The sequence below is a fragment of the Macaca thibetana genome, chromosome 2, assembly GCF_024542745.1.
Source record: "Macaca thibetana thibetana isolate TM-01 chromosome 2, ASM2454274v1, whole genome shotgun sequence".
Classification (NCBI taxonomy): Eukaryota; Metazoa; Chordata; class Mammalia; order Primates; family Cercopithecidae; genus Macaca; species Macaca thibetana.
The window spans coordinates 55,048,672-55,073,165 of NC_065579.1; the positions used below are offsets into that span (position 1 = coordinate 55,048,672).

The following is a 24,494-nucleotide window of genomic DNA, read 5'->3' on the forward strand; positions in this document are numbered from 1 at the left end:
TATAAACATTTACTGTAGCTATGAAATTTTTAACTTGAGCTTAGGCAACTTAAAATGGAGTTGTAAAAGCAATATTGTCAGGTTAACATAGGAACTGCCTAAGACCTCTAGCCCTCGATGGGTGATAAGAAAACTAAATTGTATAGAATCTATTATTACTTATCTAATTTGCTGTAAATAACACTGATAATGCACTCTTTCTTAAGTGTACTATGTATGTTGAGTATATTTTTAAAAGAATAAGGGCTCTCAAGGGTACATTGATATTGTGGATCTCTTATCCCCCCACTTCCCTTGAAATCTTTTCTTTCTTGTGAACGACTAGTTTAGAAATAACCCTGTGATTATGCAGGTGTTGCTGGTCCTGAGACCCTGTCCAGGATTATATGCCCAAAGGAACAAAGGACAGTAGCTTTTTATGCCATCCATTGCACTTGAGTGCTCTTTTCCCCAGTGTATATGAAATGAGCTGTTTGGAAAAGGGATAATTTAAAAACAGAAGTATCAGTTAACTGACAGTCAGTTAACATTAGCAGTTATCTTGAAGTCACTGGCAAAAACAAAGTTTAAAAAAACTCTGGAAAAGGTTGTGGTTGGTAAATGAGAATGTATATTAGTATATGTAAACCAACCTGTGGTCTTCAGAGTAGCCGTCATTAGAATCATCTGGGGAGCCTTTAAAATACACTTATGCCTGGGACCCAGCCAAAACTATCTAAATAAGAATTTCTGGGAGTGGAGGCTGGATGTAGGAATTATTTTTTATAATATACAGTCATGGTCAAGGACTGGTTACTAAGCTTTACAGTATTGTCAAGTGATGTGACAGGTGGGACACCCAGAAATGCCCTTCTGTCTCTTATTCATTCTACAAACATTTATTTAAAATGCTTAGGTTGCCAAAATATATAATTCCTAATCAAGAACAGTAGACAGACTTGTAGAAATTACCTACAATATAGCTTGGCAGGTGCTGAATTCACTAATGTGAGTTTATTCTACTTCGCAAGAAAAGAAGGGAAGGAGGAAGGGAGGGAAAATGAAAGAAACTTTCCTTAGTAAGTGACATTTGAAACGGGTCACTTCTCATAATCAAATGTAACCTATTAAAGTGATTTACTTTTAATATCAACTCCTTTTAAAAATAGATGCCAAGTTTCTTAATGGTAAGTGAAATGAGCATGAGTTGATTCTTACTTTGGCCTGAGGAAAGCTTTGTCACAGCTACTCTAGGAGCTACTGTTCCTTGGACACAATTTCCCAAGTGAAAGTACGGCTTACACATGGAGTTTTTAGTACCTGCATAAGGGCATGTAGCTAGCGGGTGAGAGAGCTACAATGAACACAGGTCTCATTGATTCCTGGATATGTGTTCTTTCGTTGCACTGAACTATACTATAGTCCAGTGAAAGAGGCTTCGTTTGGGTTAATTAAAAGAGATTCACTAGAGGCTTCATTTGGGTTAATTCATTAAAGGAGATTTACTAGAGGCTTGCTTGGGTTAGTTCATTAAAGGAGGTTTTAACTTGATGTTGAGCTGGCAAACTCTGACAAAAGGAATGTTGAAGGAACAGGAGAAAAGGATGCTTTCAAGCATCTCTGGAGAAATTGACGTGGGTGATAGGAACCAGGGGTTGCAAGGTAAAGAATGTGCTAGGAGAGTGAGAGCAGCCTGGTCATTTTCATTTTCTGAGTACCAGACCATAATTGAGGTCCCTGTATATATTCCCCCATTTAATATTCACATCATCCCCAGCCTGGTATTCTTATCTTCATTTTTGTAGAAGAGGAAGTTACAATTCAGTGAGGTTGAATAATTAACCCAAAGTCTCACTACTCATAAATATCAAAATTGGGACTTGAACAAGCAACTTTCTGATTTCAGTTCATGTGATTTTTAACCATTGAGCTGGAACTGTATTGCTCTTTCTGTGTCAACTCCTGGGACTGTTTCTCTGTGCTTACCTCTAATGCTTGTGTATATGAGAAGCTTACAAGCTTAGGATACAGATACATCCAACAGGTGACCATATTTCTTACTTAGGTGGGAGCAGAGCCACAAATTCATACTTGGATAACAGTAATAAACAGTTAACTGAGAAAAGGAGTAAATGGTAGAAGACTAGGGGAGAGAAAAATATATTTGAATGAAGAAAAAAATGGGGCTATTGTATGTCAGTTTATGGACCCTGAAGAAGATGCAAAAGGAATATTTGAGAATTGTCTTATTGGACAGAATATCCTATATTCTGAAATATTGTCAGGACTCATTCACTTGGTAAACACTTACGGGATTTTCTTGGCCTGATACAGGCTGTGGGCATGAACCTCCTTCTGGAGACTGTCACCAGGGAAGGAAGATGTGCAAACAGCACCCAGTATTAGCAGAGGAACATGTACAAAATACAAAGGAAGATACAACAACTATTTCTAATAAAAGTCACCTGCTTTCAGCACAGGTAGAGAGTGTAGAAATCACAGATATATTCCTTGATTGACTTTAATGCACCCAAGCAGAGTGTTTAGCAGATCCGGGCTTTCAGCCTAAATGTTGTTGGTATGATAGCAAGAAAAAAAAAAAAACCATGTGACAACGGTCTGTGCTTTTCCCTCTCTCGTTCACATTCTGGATTGTTTAAAAAAAAAAAAAAAAAAGCTGTGTTGCCATGGCTAACGCTCCTGTGAGGCCCAACATCTCCATACTTTTCATCTTAACTAAGCACTTAAGAATATGCACTACAGCTTCTGATTGCCATTTAGAACAGAGCACCGTGTGATGACTAAGCTCTTTCAAGTAGTTATGCTTAATGTGATGGCTTCAATACCCTTTGCCATATAGACTCATCTGTAGATACCTGGTACAAGTTCCATAATTTATAGTTACCTATTTTTATTTATTTGTATGTTTATTGTTACTATGGATCTTTTTCTGAAAAACTATTCAAGGATACTAGACACATACTGTATGTGAAATGTTTCTAAAAATTCTGAGACTTTTCTATTTTATTCTCAGTGGTAATTTTTAGGTAGTTTGTTGAGTGTTACTTTAGATATTTGGGGAACTGCCCTAGAAAACCAGTGGAATTCTCTAGGTATGGGGGTGGAGTGCCCAGGAGGAGACAGGCTCAGATAACCTGGTGTTGTGATACTGCTTTTTTTTTTTTTTTTTTTTTTTTTTTTTTTTTTTTGCCTCAAGAGATTTTCTTTGCCCTTACTGCTTATGCTGCTGCAGTCAGCATCCAATAGAAACATGTTTTGGGCTCATGAGCCAATTGTCTTTCCCCTCGCTGCTGCCTCAAGTCTGAGAGAGCTGATGGCAGTGCACAATTTTAGCAAATTGTCATAGGCAGGGGGGTGGGGCAGGGAGGGGAGTGTTTTCCCCATGGGGACAGAGCCAGTGTCATTGAGCACATTTTGTTCAAGTACAAAGTTGATCTGTCTGAAGGAGACTGTGGTCAGCAGTAGTGAGGACCTTTATTGCCTCACCTTTTCTTCGTGCTCTGTCATTGTTTATGTGAAGCAGTAGCATTTAATGGCAGGACTTGAGGCAGAATTTGTAAGGTCAGAAAGTGACAATATTTGTTTTTCAGTTAGGGAATCCCACAGGCTTACAAAGGAGGGCCAATGAAAAATTAGGAAAAAGAAAGGGTCTTTGCATTTGGCAAAGACAGTGCAGAGCAGTGTAATATGTAGTAATTTCTGTATGTAAATGGCAGCCAAAATTTTAGACATCTGTTACAGTTTAGAAAATTATTTAAGCACTGATTATATGCTTAATATATGCTCTCCCATCTAGGAGGCTGAGTAGACTTCAGCGGAAGAGTTACAGTGGAAATATTGACATAGGTTGTTGGAAACATATTACATAATATTATACTTTGAAATTTATCATGACTAAATAAGTATTATCACTTTAGAGATGTAAAAACAGGATTTACTTTCCTTTACTTGTAGGGATATGTGGGATCTAGCAGGTACAAATACAACAAATGCCTCATATAAATACTAAGTAATGATGTTATTATTCTCAAGCTGACTTTACCAAAATGTTTTTCCTCTCTGATTTCCTTTAGTTACTTTTATATTTCTCAATAAAGACTTGCCCCTTAAAACATACCTTCCTATATTACTATAACTTTATATCTTTAATTTTATGTGTGTGTCTGTGTACATATATATATGTATATATACACACACAAAGATATATAACTTTTTCATTATATAATAGTTTTTAAATTGTTTTATATCTAAATATAATATATAACTATATATAATAAATTTTTCATTATTTGTGTTATATCCAAATTGAAGAGGCATGTCAGTGAAATATATAGATAATCCAAGAACCTCTTGCTTCACTAGGTTTCTTATTGAAGTGGATAATGTGAAGCAATATTTAAACTTCTTTTGTGTTCCATTGCTTAAAAATATTGTTGATCCTGTAAGACAGGTTCCTCTGAGGGAAAAAAAAAATGACAAGTAAATTGAAATTTACAAAAGCATCTAAATTTTTCCCATTACACTTTGGAAATGCTATGTGGATTAGTCTTCTCCAAATTCAGTTGCTTACATTATGAAATATCTTTTCCTTTGCAGAACTCAAAAGGGTTGAAGACTTCTATTAGGTTCTGACCTAGAGTCATCTGTTTCTAGTGTTAGCAGTCAACGATTAAACAAAAACAAAACACATTTACAGATCATCAAGTGGGATACATTTGGTACAAATACATATCCCTACGGTAATGATTAGGAGCACCTACTTTGTAGTTAAACTGCCTGGTTTCAGTCACTTGTTTTGTCGGTACTTCAGTGTTTAGAAAAATTGAAATGTTACAAACAACCCTTCCCAGTAACATTGAGAGAGGATTAAGGGAATTAACATTGGTAAAGTTTTGAAAACAGTACCTGGAATATAGGAAGCACTATGTAAGTGTTATTATTCCTGTGTTATAATAAAAATATACCTTTTGGTTTTTAGTCAGTACTTCATGGAGAGAAGGAGAGATTTAAAGATGGAGAAGTTTTGCTTTGTAAACGTACTAGGAACTAGTCTTAAACTAGATTGTTTAAGCAGTCTGTAAAGAACTGCTTAAACAAGTCTTTCAAGAGATTGTTAGAAGAAAAATTGGATGCATTTGACTTAAGACGTTTACCTCCGTTTTATCCTCAGGAAAGCTCTGGAAATTTAATAGAGACTGTCATACTTAAATCCACCTAGTAATGGTACAATGATAAATTGGATAATATTTATAACACATTTTGTGTTTCTCCACTGAAAGGCATGCTTTACACATAGAGTGCTAAAATTAATTATGTAAATGTTAGGGCTTTTAATTATTAGCCAAGATTGAAAAGTGTCTGATTTGGATGTCATAAAACTTCAGAAGTGTTTCAGCTACAAACAGTTTAGAAATCTGATTGTTGCTGTACCGAAAAAATAATGAAGCAATTTAAAAATAATAGAAACATAGTGATCTGGCATTTCCAGTTTCATGATGCTATAAAAAAGCAGCCAGCAAATGTTGGACTGTTTAATGATGCTGGCACCTACCAAATGTCACTGGGCTTTCACAAGGTCATAGAGACTCTGGTTTGGCTCAGGGATGGTGGTCAGATCTGTCTTTGGAGCCTATGAAGACTATGGAATAGTGGCAGACAATAGGTGCAGTTAAGCCCTGCATAGCATTAACCTCAGCAGTGGTGATACACTTTTCTACGATTCTCTGGGATAGAGGAGGCCATAGGTATGAGAAAAAAGTGAGACTTTCTTCTTACAGCATCCCATCACAAGCCACTCTACATAGAAGAGCCTTATAGGCACACTCTGAGGAGATTAAGATTTCTTCAAATGACTATCAGCTAAAATTGTGTGCCGATATAACTGCAACAGCAACAGTTGTATGTGTATCTGATTTCTCACAGGCAAAAGCTGCTGGAGAAAAAAAGTGGTATTTTTTGTCACAAGAATGTGTGTGTGATTTGTTGCCTTTTTCACTTTCTCAACCCTCTCAGCGGCAGCTACTTTGACTCTCATGCATTACATAACAGTCTCTAGAGGTGTAGCGTTTCAGTTATGCCATTTTCAAGATGATTAATGGGAATTGTGCAATTAAAGTTCTTAGGTTCTCTGGGAAAAAAAAAAAAAGTCATAATATCCCAGTGTTTGAGTGGGGGTGTGTTGGTATTGCGTCAATAGTGAGGATATTTTGGGATATCGTAAATGTCGCTATTGGTTTCAATATCCAAGAATCTTCATCATTAGACTTAGGAATGTTCTACAAAATAGTGCCTAGAACAGCTATTGAATACTCGAGAGGGCTGTTGAGCTAGAAAAGTCTAACCTAAAATCCCATTTGAGATTAGATTATGCATTGATGAGAAATGTTTAGTGCCTATTAAAAAGAATCTATTACATTATTTTATATTCTTTCAGGCCATGGTAAAGTTACAAATTTGAACTCAGTAGGTTGTGTGTGTATGTGTATGTGTGTATTTTTCTTTCTTTTATTGGCAGTCTCAACAATTGTTAAGCCACTGTGTGTGTGTGTGTGTGTGTGTGTGTGTGTGAACTTTTTACGGGACCAGGAAAGGGAAAAAATCTAAATTTGCTTTATATTGTGTTTCATTTGAAAACATGTTTTATATCTGTGGTAAAGTAATTGAAAGAAATTAGGACTATTTCAATGGAAATATGTTCATAATTTTTTTTTAGTTTGTTTAACTGATACGAAAAAAATCTCCCAGCTCTTGGGGTTGAATTGAGCTCCATGCATTTGCTATTATGCTGACTGGATGAATAAATAGCAATTTACATCTAGAAAGTTAAGCTTTAAATATTGATTAGGATTGCTATATCTACTTTAATTTAGAAGACTAGAGATTGCTTGCCTAGTAAAATAAGAGAACTACCTCATTTTTTCACCTTCTGTGGGGATGCTAGGCATTTGTTGCTGGTGTTAAACTGAAAGACCAACGAGGAAATCAAAACAGTAGAAGTTGTGTTTGGTTTAAGAATAGTTTCTTGCCTTTAAAAATGGTAAAACTGTGAAATAAGTACAAGGGTGCTATGATATTAAACACAGATAATTATGTAATAAAAACTCCTATTGACTTACATAGGTTAAAGAGTCATGAATATTTGAGAATTTAAAATTCCATTAGGTGTAAAGTGGTGGCTGGCTCTCAACAAAGGATGATGCTGCCCTCCCTCCTCCCCACCAAGACATTTATCAATATCTGGAGACATTTTGGTTTATCAGAACTGAGGGTTGGGGTAACATAGACATTTAGTGGTTGTAAGTTAAGGATGCTGCTAAACATAGTACGATGTACAGGACCGCTCCCACAACAAAAATATATCTAGCCCAAAATGTCAGTAGTGCTGAGGTTGAGAAATTGTGAACATCTTTTTAGGATGTATGTGCTCTTGTAAGCTAACCCAAGTCCTTTATGGAAACAAGTGAGTTATCAGGAAATATACATTTAAGAGCAACAATATACTTTGTGTTAGATGGCAGTTATTTTCAGTACTTGCAAAAGCCAGTAAACTGTGATTCTTAGAATCAAACTCATACCTACCAAAGTGAAAACAAAACCCTGAAGTATATATGTGTGCATGCACATTTGTTTGTATGTGAAATAAAATTTTCTCTTAAAATCATTCACCTTATAGGCTGCCATAAAATTTCTAACATTAGATAATTGTAATTTTTAAATAAATATTTTATATACATGTGCATGTGTGTGTGTGTGTGTGTGTGTGTGTGTGTTGTTTATTCACCCAAGCATTAGAATTGATAACCATGGCAGAGCCATAAAAAACATTTTTTGCAAGTGTGAAATAGTGTGGCTTGACTGCCAATGTTATTATTTTTGGCAAAAATTTTCTGAGATATTTTCTGAGATAGCTGAAAAAAAAAATGGTAAGAATTTTCAATAACTAACTATCAAACTTGTTAGCCAGAGTTTCTGGGCAATATCTGAGCAATGAATACCCAGAAAGTACTTCAAAAACATTTGCAAATATCAGCTATCCCAAAAAGAAATCTTGGTTTTAACAGTTGAAATAAATGATTATAGCTTGAACAGTCTTACCAGAAAACCATAATGAAAATTGGGAAAGACTTATGAATATAAGCTAGTAGCCCTGTACTTTTCCCATTGCTCCTTTATTTCCAGAGTCTACTTAAATAGAACTTGGTAATTGTAATCCTGCCACATAGTTACCATTTGGCTGCTTAATAACATGTGTCTTTAGACTCTGACTCCACAAATCATAATATTCCTTTTATTTTAAGTAGAAGTATAATTAAAAATGGAAAATTAGTTTTCATTTAGGATTTTGATATTTTTTGCTTTATTAAGTCCAACCAACTTCTAATCGTTTTGTTTTCAATTAGCTAGTTCGTAAATGCATTACACATAGCTAAGAAATAGCTTCTCATATTTCTAACTTACCACCTCTAGTTTCATTCAGTTTTATTCTTATTTTGACTATTAATTACCTAGCTTCCATTATATTTTATAGTTTATATCTTACTATATATATTACATATGCAGTATATATACTATATTTGTACATATGTAATGTAAAAGTATGCTTTATTAAACTGTAATGCTTATAAATGAACCATACGTTTATTTGGAGGATTAAACAATCTAAATGTATATTTTCCTTTATTATAGCCACAAAAATATTTATAGCAGTTTGAAAGACTAATGAGACAATTCTTAAATTCACAATTGAACAACTTACAACTTCAGAAGTTACTTGATGAATATATTTATTGAATGACGGTTATTGGTCTCATTGGTCTCATACAGGTTTTTAAGACTACAAGGGGCAAATTTTGCCTTTTTTGGACAGATTACTTTTAATTGAAAAGTGGAGAAAAAATATTACAAAAAGTGAACTTGGTGTAGACCAATATTTTATTAACTTTCCTTCTTTCCGTTAAAATATATACTGTGTGTATTGCTATGATGTCTTTGGAATCTTTGTTGGATTAATTCTATTTTAAAAGACTCCTTGAATGGAGCCTAAGGGATCTATTAGGCTGGGGCAGAAGTTTTGCCATTAATGGCAAAAACCACAATTACTTTTCCCCAACCTAATACTATGTAGGCTCTATAGAGTGTTCTGCTAGTCAGCTGGACAGCTCTCCAAAAGTAAGATTTCAATGTAATCAACAAAAGCAAGGCACAGAAATATAACATTATAAAAAATATGTTAGAATGACACTTTTTCTTGGTGGATGTGGCAAATACATGATGATTAAGAGCCAAGCTTTTATTACATTATTGGTGATTGATATGCATTGTCACTGGGTTTTGCTACCTGTATTATTTTTAGAGCTTTTAATAGATACACTGCTAAATTGAGCAACTGCTACTTGTTACTAGCTTGAGAACTTAAGAAAAGAGAGGAAAATAACTAATATTTATTGACTGCCTATTATGCCAGGCGCCATTTGTGAGGATGGCCTGTTACTTACTAATCTTCATACATCACCAATGAGATGTTATCGTTACTATTATATAGAAAAGATGTGACCACTCAGAGAATTTCACTAACTTCCACAAGGTCACACAGCAAATAAGTTACATAGCTACAATTTGAACAAAGCTATATTTGATAAAATTACACAGTTATCTCAATAGTTGGAGCTACCTGTACCTATCAAAACTGAAGACAAAGATCTTTTATATTTATATTTCCCATTAACCTAGCAGCCCAATTTAATGTATCTTGAAGTGAAATCTCTAAATGATTTAGAGTAATAGCTCCAATATAGAAGTCTGTATATGTGAATTTTAGATACTGATGAATTTCTGTTTTTAGACTTTTAAAATGTATTGTCATTGTATAGATTTTAGGATGCCAGAAATATTGAATGTCTATACAAATCTCCTTTTGTCCCTGGTGAAATTTACAAACCTCCTTCTGTTTTCTTTTCTTCTTTTATTGTGGCTAGCTTTATCATGTATTATTTAAATGACTGACCTCTTAATAAAAGCATCATTAGGTCAGTACAACTCAGAACCAAGATTTGGTATCATACTTAGTTTTTTTCTATTATCTCCATTGTCTCTAGAATAGAGTTAGAATACAATTCATCTTGAGGCATTTAGTAAGAAATGAACATTCATTTATTCTGTGAATGTTTATTGAGGTGTAATGCTACTGAGGGCTGAGATGGATGAAGCTGGCAACATACCAACGTAGTATTTACCTTAACTCTCAAAGGAAGGTATGTTCCTGGTGGTTTTAGGTAATTCTAATGGAGAATGTTTATTCTAACTTATTTTTGACCTTTTTATCTGTCAAACTATAATCATTCAGCAGAAGAGTCAGCATTAAACATGTTTTAAACTTCCTAAGAAGCCGAGTTTATCTAGTATCATTGCAGACATTATTCTGTTATTTTTTCCACACGTCAAATGAAAATTTATCTGGCGTCGCACAATTGTATTTTGTAGTGTTTTCTGCTATATCAGAATCACCTGGAATATTTGTTAAAATGTTAATTTCTGGGCCCTCAAACCTATGGTCACAGCCCTTGGTGGGAGAGTCTTGGTAGTCTATATACTTTTTCACCAAATATCAGTTGATTCTTAGGAACACAGCTTTTTGAAAGTGAGGGGCTCAACACAATCAAATCAAGGTGGGCAGAGAAAGTTACCATAGATAAGAAATGTAGGAGAACAGCATTTTTCCTGAGTAGATGTCATATATTCAGAATGAAAATCAAAAGTCTGAGCTCCTTGTAAAATTTTTGAGATGCACTGATGCAGAATGTATACCAAACTCATGTGATTTCTTTCCACTATTTCCGTCCAGGCTATGTTCATTGGCAGGATGGTCTGGGTGGTGTGTATTCAAGGAAAGTACTGGAATGAAGTGCTTAGGAAGCCCAGAGTTAGTGTTGGAAGGTCAGGTTCATGGCTCAGGGCTATCTGTGCTCTATTTACGGAACTATAGAAACTGACGTGAGTGAATTGATGGGAAGTGAATTCTCGTGGTGACCATAACCTCGCTTATCTGCATTTAAAGAAATCCAGTTTTACTAAGAAATATGATGCGGAGATATTGAGAACAAGAATTTCTCTTACAGCCAAATTATTCTTTGTACTGAAAAAGCAGGCTTTTTCTAGGAGACTTCAACTAAATATCCCTGAAATTAGACCATATGCCATCCAGGAGTTATTTATTTTTGCCAGTCCTACTCTGTGGTTTATCTTGGGAATCTAAGGTTGTTTTTGGTTGTTTTGTATCAAGATGCTTTTAAGCTGATAATGCACTCCTGATCCCAACATACATCAAGCATGGTGATTTTATATGGAATAAGTTTAATATATCTATTACTTTATGAGCATACCAATAGCCATAACTAATAGATGTTTAAAAAATCATCTTCATACCAATGTTTTGTTTTTCTTTTGTTTGATACACAATTTAAATTGTGGTGGCAGTGATACACGTTTTCTAATAATTCTGTACTAGATAGAGAGCCTGAGGCTTACAGAAATTAGCTTCTTATGCAGTTCATGCACTTGATGAGTAAGAGAGCTAGGCCTCTGTCCCAGCTCATGAGACCTGTAAGGTCCTTGCTATCCACTGTCCTCCACTGCCTACTGATTTCAAGTATTACATGAAGCTTGTAAAAATAACGAGCAGTATCCTATGATTCTAGCCCAGTGTAGAGACATTCCTAAAAACCTCATACAAAAGGAGCCAAAACTGATCATTTAAATTAGCATTATGACAGATTTTATCATAAGTATAAGCATCAGAGTCAGTTTATAGTGTAAAGTTAAATTATACTAAATTGGTTTTTTTAGAATGTGAATGATGGCTTCTCTATGCAGCCATAAAAAAGGATGAGTTTGTGTCCTTTGTAGGGACATGGATGCAGCTGGAAACCATCATTCTCAGCAAACTATCACAAGAACAGAAAACCAAACACCACATGTTCTCACTCATAGGTGGGAACTGAACAATGAGATCATTTGGACTCGGGAAGGGGAACATTACACACCAGGGCCCATTATGCGGAGGGGAGAGGAGGGAGGGATGGCATTGGGAGTCATACCTGATGTAAATGACGAGTTGATGGGTGCTGACGAGTTGATGGGTGCAACATACCAACATGGCACAAGTATACATATGTAACAAACCTGCACGTTGTGCACATGTACCCTAGAACTTAAAGTATAATTTTAAAAAAAAGGAAAAAAAATTTTATTGTACTGTTTATAAACAGTTTTAATTAGATTTATTGCTGAAAGACATTGTCAAGGTAGTTGATGAGATCTGCTACTATTGATATGATTTGAAAATATATTGAAAAAATGTGGGTGGAGTGTCTCACACCATATTGCATATTATAGACTTTAATGAATATTTGTATTAAAAAGAGCTATCCAAAAGGAAGTTATATTTATACTTATTATTTTATAGTAACTTTTTTTTTTTGAGATGGAGTCTCGCTGTGTCACCCAGGCTGGAGTGCAGTGGCGCGATCTTGGCTCACTGCAACCTCTGCCTCCTGGGTTCAAGCGTTTCTCCTGCCTCAGCCTCCTGAGTAGCGGGGACTATAGGCGCATACAACCACGCCTGGCTAATTTTTGTATTTTTAGTAGTGACAGGGTTTCACCATGTTGGCCAGGATGGTCTTGATCTCCTGACCTCGTGATCCACCCGCCTTGGCCTCCCAAAGTGCTGGGATTACAGGCGCGAGCCACCATGCCCCGACCTATAGTAAGGTTTGTTTTTTCGGGGTGTGTTTTTTCTTTCTTTCTTTCTTTCTTTCTTTCTTTCTTTTTTCTTTCTTTCTTTCTTTCTTTCTTTTTTTTTTTTTTTTTTTTTTTTTTTTTTTTGAGATGAGCTCTCACTGTTTGCCCAGGCTGGTCTCAAACTCGTGGGCTCAGGGGATCTCTTGCCTCAGCCTCCCAAAGTGATAAGATTACTACTAAACACATGTGATTTCTTTCCATTATTTTAGTCCAGGCTATGTTCATTGATAGGTTGGTCTGGGTGGTATATATTCAAGGAAGGTACTAGAATGAAGTGCTGAGGACAGAGTACAGAGGTAGTGCACCACCATTCCTGGCTTATAGCAACTTAGTTTCTCCATTTTAAAAAAATTTTTGGAGGGTAAATATATCCATTTCTTATTGTTTCATAGATTTTGTGAAACGGAGAAGACTAGATTTATCTTTGAAAAGTTAAAGGCCACATTTTTCACCAATATTTCATTATACTTATTAATCTCTATATAGAGTGGGAACACATGGGAGTTTTCTTCTTTTTAATTGTAAATTCCTAATGCATGGGCTGGTAAAGCCTAGTAGTAATTTTAATTTTATTTGTCATTAGATACTTGTAAAGGTGTTTTACTGAAGATACAATGTGCCTTGAGTCCTCTAAGTTCATTTCCTAAGATTTCAGTACAAGTGAAAATAAATTATATAACTTTGATTCTTAAATCATTAAATTTAACCAGGAAGATATTAAGAAAGAAGACTGATATTCGTTATTTGATATTCTATGTTTTAGTATTACCCTAGCAGTTGGTAGATTTTTAAACTTGAATCTGGAAATATTAATGCTAATGTTATTAAAATAATTGAAACTTTTTAAGCTTTTAAACTTTTTCAAATGTCTCAACCTCTCATATTGATAATACGTTCTGGTGAATTCATTACTTGTTCTATATGTATGATCAAATGATATGGACAGTGCATTGTGTGAAAAACCCATGATACATTCAAGTGGGTGGTTTGCATTATATTTTTTGTCATAATTCACTGATTTTATTCTTTTTTAAGCTGACATTTGCGGCTTTTGTTTTTATAGGGCCGTTGCTCCAGGGAGAACTGCAAATATCTTCATCCACCCCCACATTTAAAAACGCAGTTGGAGATAAATGGACGCAATAACTTGATTCAGCAGAAGAACATGGCCATGTTGGCCCAGCAAATGCAACTAGCCAATGCCATGATGCCTGGTGCCCCATTACAACCCGTGGTAAGCATGTTTTCAGTCTTCACTCATTAAGTTTGTAATTCAGAGTGCTCAGTTTTAGTACTAAAGTGATTATTGCACCAGATGAATTGAACCCAGACAAGAATTTCAGTTGCCTTACCATTTTCTAGCAAAATTAAGTATCAGTCAAATGCTGGAACAATTTATACATTGTGTAGGTACTCATTTCTGGCCAGATGACATGGACATTTACATTATAGCATTTGTTTTCCTCTAAATTTTTCTTCAAAATAAATCCCAAGACTGGCAGGTGTTAAAATGGTCTGTGTTACAGTGGTCATCTAACTCACTAGTATAGTCAATATACATTTTCAGCCACCTTTAGAGGTAATAATGATATTTAAAATTGGTATGTATGGTCTTTAATTTTGAGAATAGTTCTCCCTTTCCTTACTCCTTGAAAAGAATGTGTATAGTTCTTTTTCTTGAAAAGGCACCTTTCTTATTCTTCTGTAATTTAAGTTGAAATTATTTCATAGCTACAAATGCTAGGAGAATTCTGACAGTAGTAAATCAATATCATAGACTTGGAAGTCTCATTAAAGGAGAGTTAATCAGGGGAGGCTGAAACTCTGAGGGCTTAAAGAGCTAAAGTTGAAAAACTGGGTGGTCACAGATATTTAATGTTTGCTGAGCAGTATATACGGGTGACTCTTGCTTTGAAACACACGTTTCTATTTAACTGTTTGGATTTCTGGAGTGTGTGTGTAATAAATGACTAATAATCTCTTCATATTTATTCATCAAAATGTAGAAGATTGTAAGAATTAGTGTTAGGTTGAAAAAGGTACTTTGACATTAATTGTGACATAGTAATTCTACATTTAAATTTAAATGCGTGTTGAAATTTGCAATGATCAGAATATATCTGCTAGTAATTTATGTCACTAGCTTATATGCAGTATTTTGGGGTCATGGGAACGTGAAGACCCATGTTTTTCTGGGATGCTAACTGTAGCATGGTGCTAATTTTTTTCTAAGTGCATTCTAAAACCTGAACTCAATGTAATTATTATTCTCTTTTAGAACTTAATGCACCAATTATTCCAAAAGAGTAGGGGATTGCATTTCAAGGTGGGAGGATCTCCATATTACATGGGCAGTGATAGCAATGATCAGCTCTATACAGTTGAAGTGAGAGAATATAAGTAATTATGTGTCTGTTTTAACCTGATCTGTTTTTTCCCCCCATTATTGAGGGCTCAGTTAAAAATGAGATAACTTAAAGTTATTTTTTGTGACATCTACTAATTTCACATGCTTGTATTGGGATAGCATGAAGATTTCCACTTGGTTAAAAAAAAAAATAGCTATCACCATTCTCTGACAACATGTACGACAAAAGTCTCATTTGCACTTGGCTCTCACATACAGTTTCAAAGATCTGATAAGTCTTTGGGGTGGCTACCACCTTAGTTGCTCTAAGGCCTATCCTTGATGTGAAGATACTTTGTTCTACTTAAACATTTAAAGCATGCCTATCACCAGGCTGTACCCTCTCTATTGACCGGGAGCACCTTTGAGATCAGCAAGTGTGGTTCTCAGATGGAAGAGGAGAACACTGGTCACCACATTAACTGACCTAGTCCTTGTGTCTGACTCTGAAGGCCATTCTAGGGTGTCATATGTGCAGTCCTGGGAAAAACTGTAAACAATATTTATGCTCTTTGAAATACTACTAACAAATATATTGTGTATGAAATCTCTAAATCACAGATTTCTGAAACCATCAGAACAATCATCATATTTTCTGATAGTTTTGTTAGAAAATTCTCTGCTTAGACAAATTATTTTTATTAGTTGTGAGCACATTCAGGCTTTATGTTAATTTTTCCTCATATGACTACATTTGAATGTGGAATTACCCTTCTGCTAAAGGTATCCTGAGATCATTGTCTAAAAATACACTTGATTCAGAGATGACTTTGTAATAAGTACAGAAATCATTTTAATTATTCAATTTTAAGGCATTTGGGACTTTAATGACTGTAGAGAAAGCTTTAGTACAGGAAATTTGCCTTCAGAACCCCACCTGAGACTTTTTTATCCTTTTTGTAGTCAGCCCTGTTTTGATGAGGGTAATGACATGGAGATTCAGAAATGAATGGAATGGTCATAATCAGCTACTTACTGGGAGTTTAATGTGGGCCTTACAAATAGGGATATTAACAGGACTAGAAGAAGCCAGGTGATTAATGTGGAAAAGGGTTGCCGCTCAAAGAGAATGGCCACTACTACAGATGAGTGTTTGAAAACATGGCATTAACTTGGATCCAACCCAGGTAGTGGTCATATCAAAGAAGATAATACTATGAGCACTTCCATACCATCAGGAGTATTCAGAGTATCTGAGCAGTGACAAGACTTTTAGTCAAGTAGGTGACAGCATCTGACTTCTCTAGGGTCAGTCAGTTTAGCTCCCAAACCTAGGAGGAACAGGAGGGAGAGAGGGAGACAGCAAGGCCTAAGCAAACTTAGAAGCATCTAGTATTGTGCCTGGCATATAGCAGAGATCAATAATTACTTGATGAGTGAAAGAACAGATGAAGGTAGGAGTTTCTCAAACACCAGAAAAACAGGCAGAGATTCATGGTCGTTTACCTGCTCCGTAGTTCAAAGGAAGCATAACCAGCACCCAGAACACAAGCCCAGTTACAGAGGCTGCAACATAGAATGGGGAATAGAAGTGGACACGTATTAGCAGACTATTAGCAAAGGCAGCTAAAGGCTTGATGGCTACAAGAAATATGCCACTAAACTTGGGTTATTATGCAACCAAGTTTGGGTTTTCATTTTCTCATAAATTGTGAGAGACAAGGTCTATACATTTAATATCTTCAGAGCATGACACTAAGGGAATGCAGGTGTCTATAGGAAGGTTTCCCATTTTCATAGGCTTTGTGAGCTTTTATTGAAATGTACCAAGCCAAGAATCAGAAACCGGACTTAAAATGTTTGAGACAAATACAATACGTTAGGGACTTTTACAGTGCTTGGCACTTTTTATATATTAAATCCTTACATACCATCCTTTAAAGTAGTAATGTTACCCTAAATTTAGAGATAGACTGAGAAGTTCAGAAGGGTTAAGAAATTTGCTCAGGTTACACAGCTAGTGAGTAGCAAGGCCAGGATTTTAACCACCCTGTTCTGCTTTTGGTATTCATGATGTGGTAGCACTAATTGGAGACACACCATTAGCCAACTCAGCGTCCTTGGTTGATTGATTAGATCTCTAACCTAGCTGGATGTGGTGGCTCACACCTGTAATCCCAGCACTTTGGGAGGCTGAGGCAGGAGGATCACTTGAGGCCAACAGTTCAAGACCAACCTGGGCAACATAGCAAGACCCCAACTCTACCAAAAAAAAAAAAAAGAAAAGAAGAAATAGCTGGGAGTGGTGGTACATGCTACTCATGCTACTCAGGAAGCTAAGGCCCGAGAATCACTTAAGCCCAGGTTGAGGCTTCAGTGAGTTATGATTGCACCACTGCGCTCCAGCGTGGGTGGCAGAATAAGACCCTGTCTCTAATAAAAAAAAAAAAAGAGCGAGATCTCTGACCATCTTCAACAAATAGTGAACAGTTTGAAATACATTATCTACAGGTTTTAACAATCTTATAATGTAAACATAATCTCATTTCATAAGATGAGAAAATAAGTAGTAGAAAATGAATGATTTAATCTGTGTCCACACAGATTAATAAATCTAATATTATAAATTATAGAATAATTGACATTCTGCTGTCATTTCTAAACCACTAATACAATGTAAAATGATCTTTTTTTAAAATCATATGTTCTTTGATGACAAATGGAAGGTCTATAGTGTTTAATTATTGAAATTTTAAAAAATAAAACTTCTGGAATTACCTGAGCAAGGTGGCCAAATAGGAGCAACTCTGCTCTACAGCTCCCAGCAAGATCAATGCAGAAGGCGGGTGATTTCTGAATTTCCAACTGAGGTACCCAGTTCATCTCATTGGGACTGGTTAAACAGTTGGTGCAGCCCACAGAGGCTAAGCAGAAGCACGGTAGGGTGTTGCCCCACCCGAGAAGTGCAAGGGGTCAGGGAATTCCCTTCCCTAGCCAAGGGAAGCCGTGAGGGACCCTGCTGTGAGGGATGGAGCTATCCAGCCCAGATACTACGCTTTTCCCACGGTCTTCGTAAACCGCAGACTAGGAGATTCCCTCAGGTGCCTACACCACCAGGACCCTGGCTTTCAAACACAAAACTGGGCAGCCATTTGGGCAGACACTGAGCTAGCTGCAGGAGTTTGTTTGTTTGTTTGTTTCATACCCTAGTGACTCCTGGAACGCCAGCGAGACAGAACTGTTCACTCCCCTGGAAAGAGGGCTGAAGTCAGGGAGCCAAGTGGTCTTGTTCAGCGGATCCCACCCCCATGGAGCAAAACAAGCTTAAGATCCTGCTGGCTTGAAATTCTCACTGCTAGCACAGCAGTGTGAAGTCGACCTGGGACTATCAAGCTTGGTAGGGGGAGGGACATCCACCATAATTGAGGCTTTAGTAGGTGGTTTCCCCTCACAGTGTAAACAGAGCCGCCAGGAAGTTTGAACAGGGTGTAGAAACCACCTCAGCACAGCAAAGCCACTGTAGCCAGACTGCCTCTGTAGATTCTTTCTCTCTGGGCAGGGCATCTCTGAAAGAAAGGCAGCAGCCCTAGTCAGGGGCTTGTAAATAAAACTCCCATCTCTCTGGGACAGAGCACCTGGGGGAAGGGGCAGCTGTGGGCACAGCTTCAGCAGACTTAAACTTTCTGCCTGACAGCTCTGAAGAGGGCAGCAGATCTCCTAGCACAGTGCTTGAACTCTGCTAAGGGACAGACTGCCTCCTCGAGTGGGCCCCTGATCCCTGTGCCTCCTGACTGGGAGACACCTCCCAGCAGGGATCAAAAGACACTTCATATAGGAGAGCTCCAGCTGGCATCTGGTGGGTGCCCCTCTGGGATGAAGCTTCCAGAGGAAGGAACAGGCAGCAATCTTTGCTGTTCTGCAGCCTCTGCTAGTGCTACTCAGGCAAACAGGGTCTGGAGTGGACCTCCAGCAAACTCCAGTAGACCTGCAGCAGAGGGTACTAACTGTTAGAAGGAAAACTAACAAATAGAAAGCAATAGCATCAACATCAACTAAAAGGACACCCACGCAAAATACCCATTCAAAGGTCGCCAACATCAAAGACCAAAGGTAGGTAAATCCACAAAGATGAGGAAAATCCAGCTCAAAAAGGCTGAAAATTCCAAAAAACGGTTTGCCTCTTCTCCTCCAAAGTATCACAACTCCTTGCCAGCAAGGGAACAAAACTGGACGGAAAATGAGTTTGATGAATTGACAGAAGTAGGCTTCAGAAGGTGTGTGTTAACAAACTCCCCTGGGCTAAAGGGGCATGTTTTAACCCAATGCAAGGAAGTTAAGAACCTTGATAAAAGATTACGGGAGCTGCTAACTAGAATAACCACTTTAGAGAAGAGGATAAATGAGCTGATGGAGGTGAAAAACATAGCATGAGAACTTCGTGAAGCATACACAAGTATCAGTAGCTGAATCGATCAAGTGGAAGAAAGGATATCAGAGACTGAAAATCAACTTAATGAAATAAAGTGTGAAGACAAGATTAGAGAAAAAAGAATGCAAAGGAACGAACAAAGCCTCCAAGAAATATGGGACTGTGTGAAAAGACCAAACCTACGTTTGATTGGTGTACCTGAAAGTGATGGGGAGAATGGAACCAAGTTGGAAAACACACTTCAGGATACTATCCAGGAGAACTTCCCCAACCTAGCAAGACAGGCTGTTTGGGCAGACACTGAGCTAGCTGTAGGAGATTTTGTTCATACCCCAGTGGTGCCCGGAATGCCAACAGGACAGAACCATTCACTCCCCTGGAAAGGTGGCTGAAGCCAGGGAGTCGAGTGGTCTTGCTCAGTGGATCCTACCCCCATGGAGCCCAACAAGCTAAGATCCACTGGCTTCAAATTATCGCTGCCAGCACAGCAGTCTGAAGTCAACCTGGAACTACAGAGCTTGGTAGGGGGAGGGCATTTGCCACAACTGAGGCTTAAGTACGTGGTTTTCCGCTAACAGTGTAAACAAAGCCACTGAGAAGTTCGAACTGGGTGCAGAAAATTCACATTCAGGAAATACAGAGAACAACACAAATATACTCCTCGAGAAGAGCAACCCCAAGACATATAATCGTCAGATTCACCAAGGTTTAAATGAAGAAAAAAATGTGTTAAGGGCAGCCAGAGAGAAAGGTCAGGTTACCCACAGAGGGAAGCCCATCAGACTAACAGCAGATTTCTCTTCAGAAACCCTACAAGCCAGAAGAGAGTGGGGGCCAATATTCAACATTCTTAAAGAAAAGAATTTTCAATCCAGAATTTGATACCCAACCAAACTAAGCTTCATAACTGAAGGAGAAATAAAATCCTTTACAGACAAGTAAATGCTGAGGGATTTTGTCACCACCAGGCTTGCCTTACAAGAGCTCCTGAAGGAAGCACTGAATATGGAAAGGTAAAACTGGTACCAACCACTAAAAAATTACCAAAATGTAAACACTATCGACGTATGAAGAAACTGCATCAACTAATGGGCAAAATAACCAGCTAGCATCATAATGACAGGATCAAATTCACACATGACAATATTAACCTTAAATGTAAACAGGCTAAATGCCTCAATTAAAAGACACAGACTGGCAAACTGGATGAAAAGTCAAGACCCATCAGTGTGCTGTATTCAGGAGACCCACCTTACGTACAGATACACAAAGTCTCAAAACAAAGCATGGAGAAATATTTAGTAAGCAAATGGAAAGCCAAAAAAAAAAGCAGGGATTGCAATCCTAGTCTCTGATAAAACAGACTTTAAACCAACCAAGATAAAAAAAGACGAAAGAAGAGCAGTACATACTAGTAAAGGGATCAATGCAACAAGAAGCGCTAACTATCCTAAACATATATATACACCTAGTACAGAAGTACCCAATTCATAAAGCAAGTTCTTACAGACCTACAAAGAGACCGACTGCCACACAATACTAATGGGAGACTAACACCCCACTGTCAATATTAGACAGATCAATGAGGCAGAAAATTAACAAGAATATTCAGGAATTGAACTCAGCTCTGGACCAAGCAGACTTAATAGACATCTATAGGACTCTCCACCCCAAATCAACAGAGTATACATTCTTCTTAGCACCACAAAGCACTTGCTCCAAAGTTGACCACATAATTGGAAGTAAAACACTCCTCAAAAGGTGCAAAAGAACAGAAATCATAAACAGTCTCTCAGACCACAGTGCAATCAAATTAGAACTGAGGATTAAGAAACCCACTCAAAACCATACAACCACATGGAAACTGAACAACCTGCTCCTGAATGACTACTGGGTAAATAATGAAATTAAGGCAGAAATAAATCAGTTCTTTGAAACCAATGAGAACAAAGACGCAATGTACCAGAATCTCTGGGACGCAGCTAACGCGGTGTTTACAGGGAAATTTGTAGCACTGAATGCCCACATGAAAAAGCAGGAAAGATATAAAATCAACACCCTAACATCACAATTAAAAGAACGAGAGAAGCGAGAGCAAAGAAATTCAAAAGCTAGCAGAACACAAGAAATAAGATCAGAGCAGGGCTGAAGAATAGAGACACAAAAAACCCTTCAAAAAATCAATGAATCCAGGAGCTGGTTTTTTGAAAAGATTCACAAAATAGATAGACCACTAACCAGACTAATAAAGAAGAAAAGAGAAGACCCAAATAGACACAATATAAATGACAAAGGGGATATCACCACTGATCCCACAGAAATAAAAACTGCCATCAGAGAATACTATAAATACTTCTATGCAAATAAACTAGAAAATCTAGAAGAAATAGATAAATTCCTGGACACATACAGCCTCCCAAGACTAAACCAGGAAGAAGTCAAATCCCTGAGTAGACCAATAACAAGTGCTGAAATTGAGGCAGTAATTAATAGCCTATCAACCAAAAAAAAGCCCAGGACCAGACGGATTCACAGCCAAATTCTACCAGAGGTATAAAGAGGAGCTGGTACCATTCCTTCTGAAACTATTCCAAACAATAGAAAAAGAGGGACTCTTCCATCACCCATTTCACGAGGCCAGCATCATCCTGATGCCAAAAGCTGGCAGAGACACAACAAAAAAAGAAAATTTCAGGCCATATCCCTGATGAACATTGATGCGAAAATCCTCAATAAAATACCAGCAAACTGAATCTAGAGCACATTAAAAAACTTATCCACCATGATCAAGTCTGTTTCATCCCTGGGATGCAAGGCTGGTTCAACATACACAAACCAATAAACATAATCCATCAGATAAACAGAACCAATGACAAAAACCACATGTTTATCTCAATAGATGCAGAAAGGTCTTTAATAAAATTCAACATCCCTTCATGCTAAAAATAATAAACTAGGTATTGATGGAATGTATCTCAAAATAATAAGAGCTGTTTATGACAAACCCATAGCCAATATCATATTGAATGGGCAAAAGGTGGAAGCATTCCCTTTGAAAACTGGCACAAGATAAGGATGCCCTCTGTCACCACTCCTATTTAACATAGTATTGGAAGTTCTGACTGGGGCAATGAGGCAAGAGAAAGAAAGGGTATTCAGGTAAGAAGAGAAGAAGTCAAATTGTCTCTGTTTGCAGATGACATGATTGTATATTTATAAAATCCCATCGTCTCAGCCCCAAAACTCCTTGAGCTGATAAGCCATTTCAGCAAAGTCTCAGGATACAAAATTAATGTGCAAAAATCACAAGCATTCCTATACACCAATAATAGACAGAGAGCCAAATCATGAGTGAACTCCCATTCACAATTGCTACAAAGAGAATAAAATACCTAGGAATATAATTTGCAAGGGATATGAAGGACCTCTTCAGGGAGAACAACAAACCACTGCTCAAGGAACTAAGAGAGGACCCAAGCAAATGGAAAAACATTCCATGCACATGGATAGAAAGAATCAATATCACGAAAATGGACATACTGTCCAAAATAATTTATAGATTCAATGGTATTCCCATCAAGCTACCATTGACTTTCTACACAGAGTTAGAAAAAAAAAAAAAAAAAACTACTTTAAATTTCATATAGAACCAAAAAAGAGCCTGTATAGCCAAGACAATCCTAAGCAAAAAGAACAAAGCTGGAGGTATTGCACTACCTGACTTCAAACTATACTACAAGGCTACAGTAACCAAAACAGCATAGTACTGGTACCAAAACAGATATATAGACCATTGGAACAGAACTGAGGCCTTAGAAATCACACCACACATCTACCACCATCTGATCTTCGACAAACCTAACAAAAACAGGCAATGGGGAAAGGATTCTATATTTAATACATGGTGTTGGGAAAACTGGCTAGCCATATGCAGAAAACTGAAACTGGACCCCTTCCTTGCACCTTATACAAAAATTAACTCAAGATGAATTAAAGACTTAAACGTAAGACCCAAGACCATAACAAGAAGACCAAGGCAATAGCATTCAGGACATAGGCATGGGCAAAGACTTGACGACTGAAACACCGAAAGCAACGGCAACAAAAGCCAAAAATGACAAATGGGATCTAATTAAACTAAAGAGCTTCTGCACAGCAAAGTAAACTATCATCAGAGTGAACAGGCAACCTACAGAATGGGAGAAAAATTTTGCAATCTCTCCATCTGACCAAGGGCTAATATCCAGAATTTACAAAGAGGTTACACAAATTTACAAGAAAAGAAAAAAAACCATCAACAAGTAGGCAAAAGACTTGAACAGACACTTCTCAGAAGAAGACATTTATGTGGCCAACAAATGTATGAAAAATCTCATCATCACTGGTCATTAGAGAAATGCAAATCAGGGTCCGGGCGTGGTGACTCATGCCTGTAATCCCAGCACTTTGGGAGGCCGAGGTGACCGAAATCGAGACCATCCTGGCTAACACAGTGAAACCCTGTCTCTACTAAAATTACAAAAAATTATCGAGGCGTGGTGCCATGCACCTGTAGTCCCAGCTATTCAGGAGGCTGAGGCAAGAGAATTGCTTGAACCTGGGAGGCGGAGGTTGCAGTGACGCGAGATCGCACCACTGCACTCCAGCCTGGGTAACAGAGAGGCTCCATCTCAAAAAGAAAAAAAAAAAAAGAAATGCAAATCAAAACCACAATGAGATAGCATCTCATGCCAGTTAGAATGACGATCACTAAAAAGTCAGGAAACAACAGATGCTGATGAGGATGTGGAGAAATAGGAATGCTTTTACACTGTTGGTGGGTGTGTAAATTAGTTCAACCATTGTGGAAGACAGTGTGGTGATTCCTCAAGGATCTAGAACTAGAAATACCATTTGACCCAGCAGTCCCATTACTGGGTATAT

The 24,494-nt window shown here is 37.3% G+C and overlaps 1 protein-coding gene across 22 annotated transcripts in view; it reads left to right on the forward strand.

The window, feature by feature from the left end:
- The window catches only part of MBNL1 (muscleblind like splicing regulator 1), a 222,877-nt gene that overhangs the window by 158,589 nt on the left and 39,794 nt on the right, over window positions 1-24,494 (forward strand). For all 22 annotated transcript variants that reach the window (XM_050779831.1, XM_050779829.1, XM_050779836.1 and 19 more), the window contains one exon: window positions 13,859-14,029. In XM_050779831.1, the coding sequence (XP_050635788.1) occupies window positions 13,859-14,029 (171 nt within the window). The remainder of the gene's footprint in view (window positions 1-13,858; window positions 14,030-24,494) is intronic.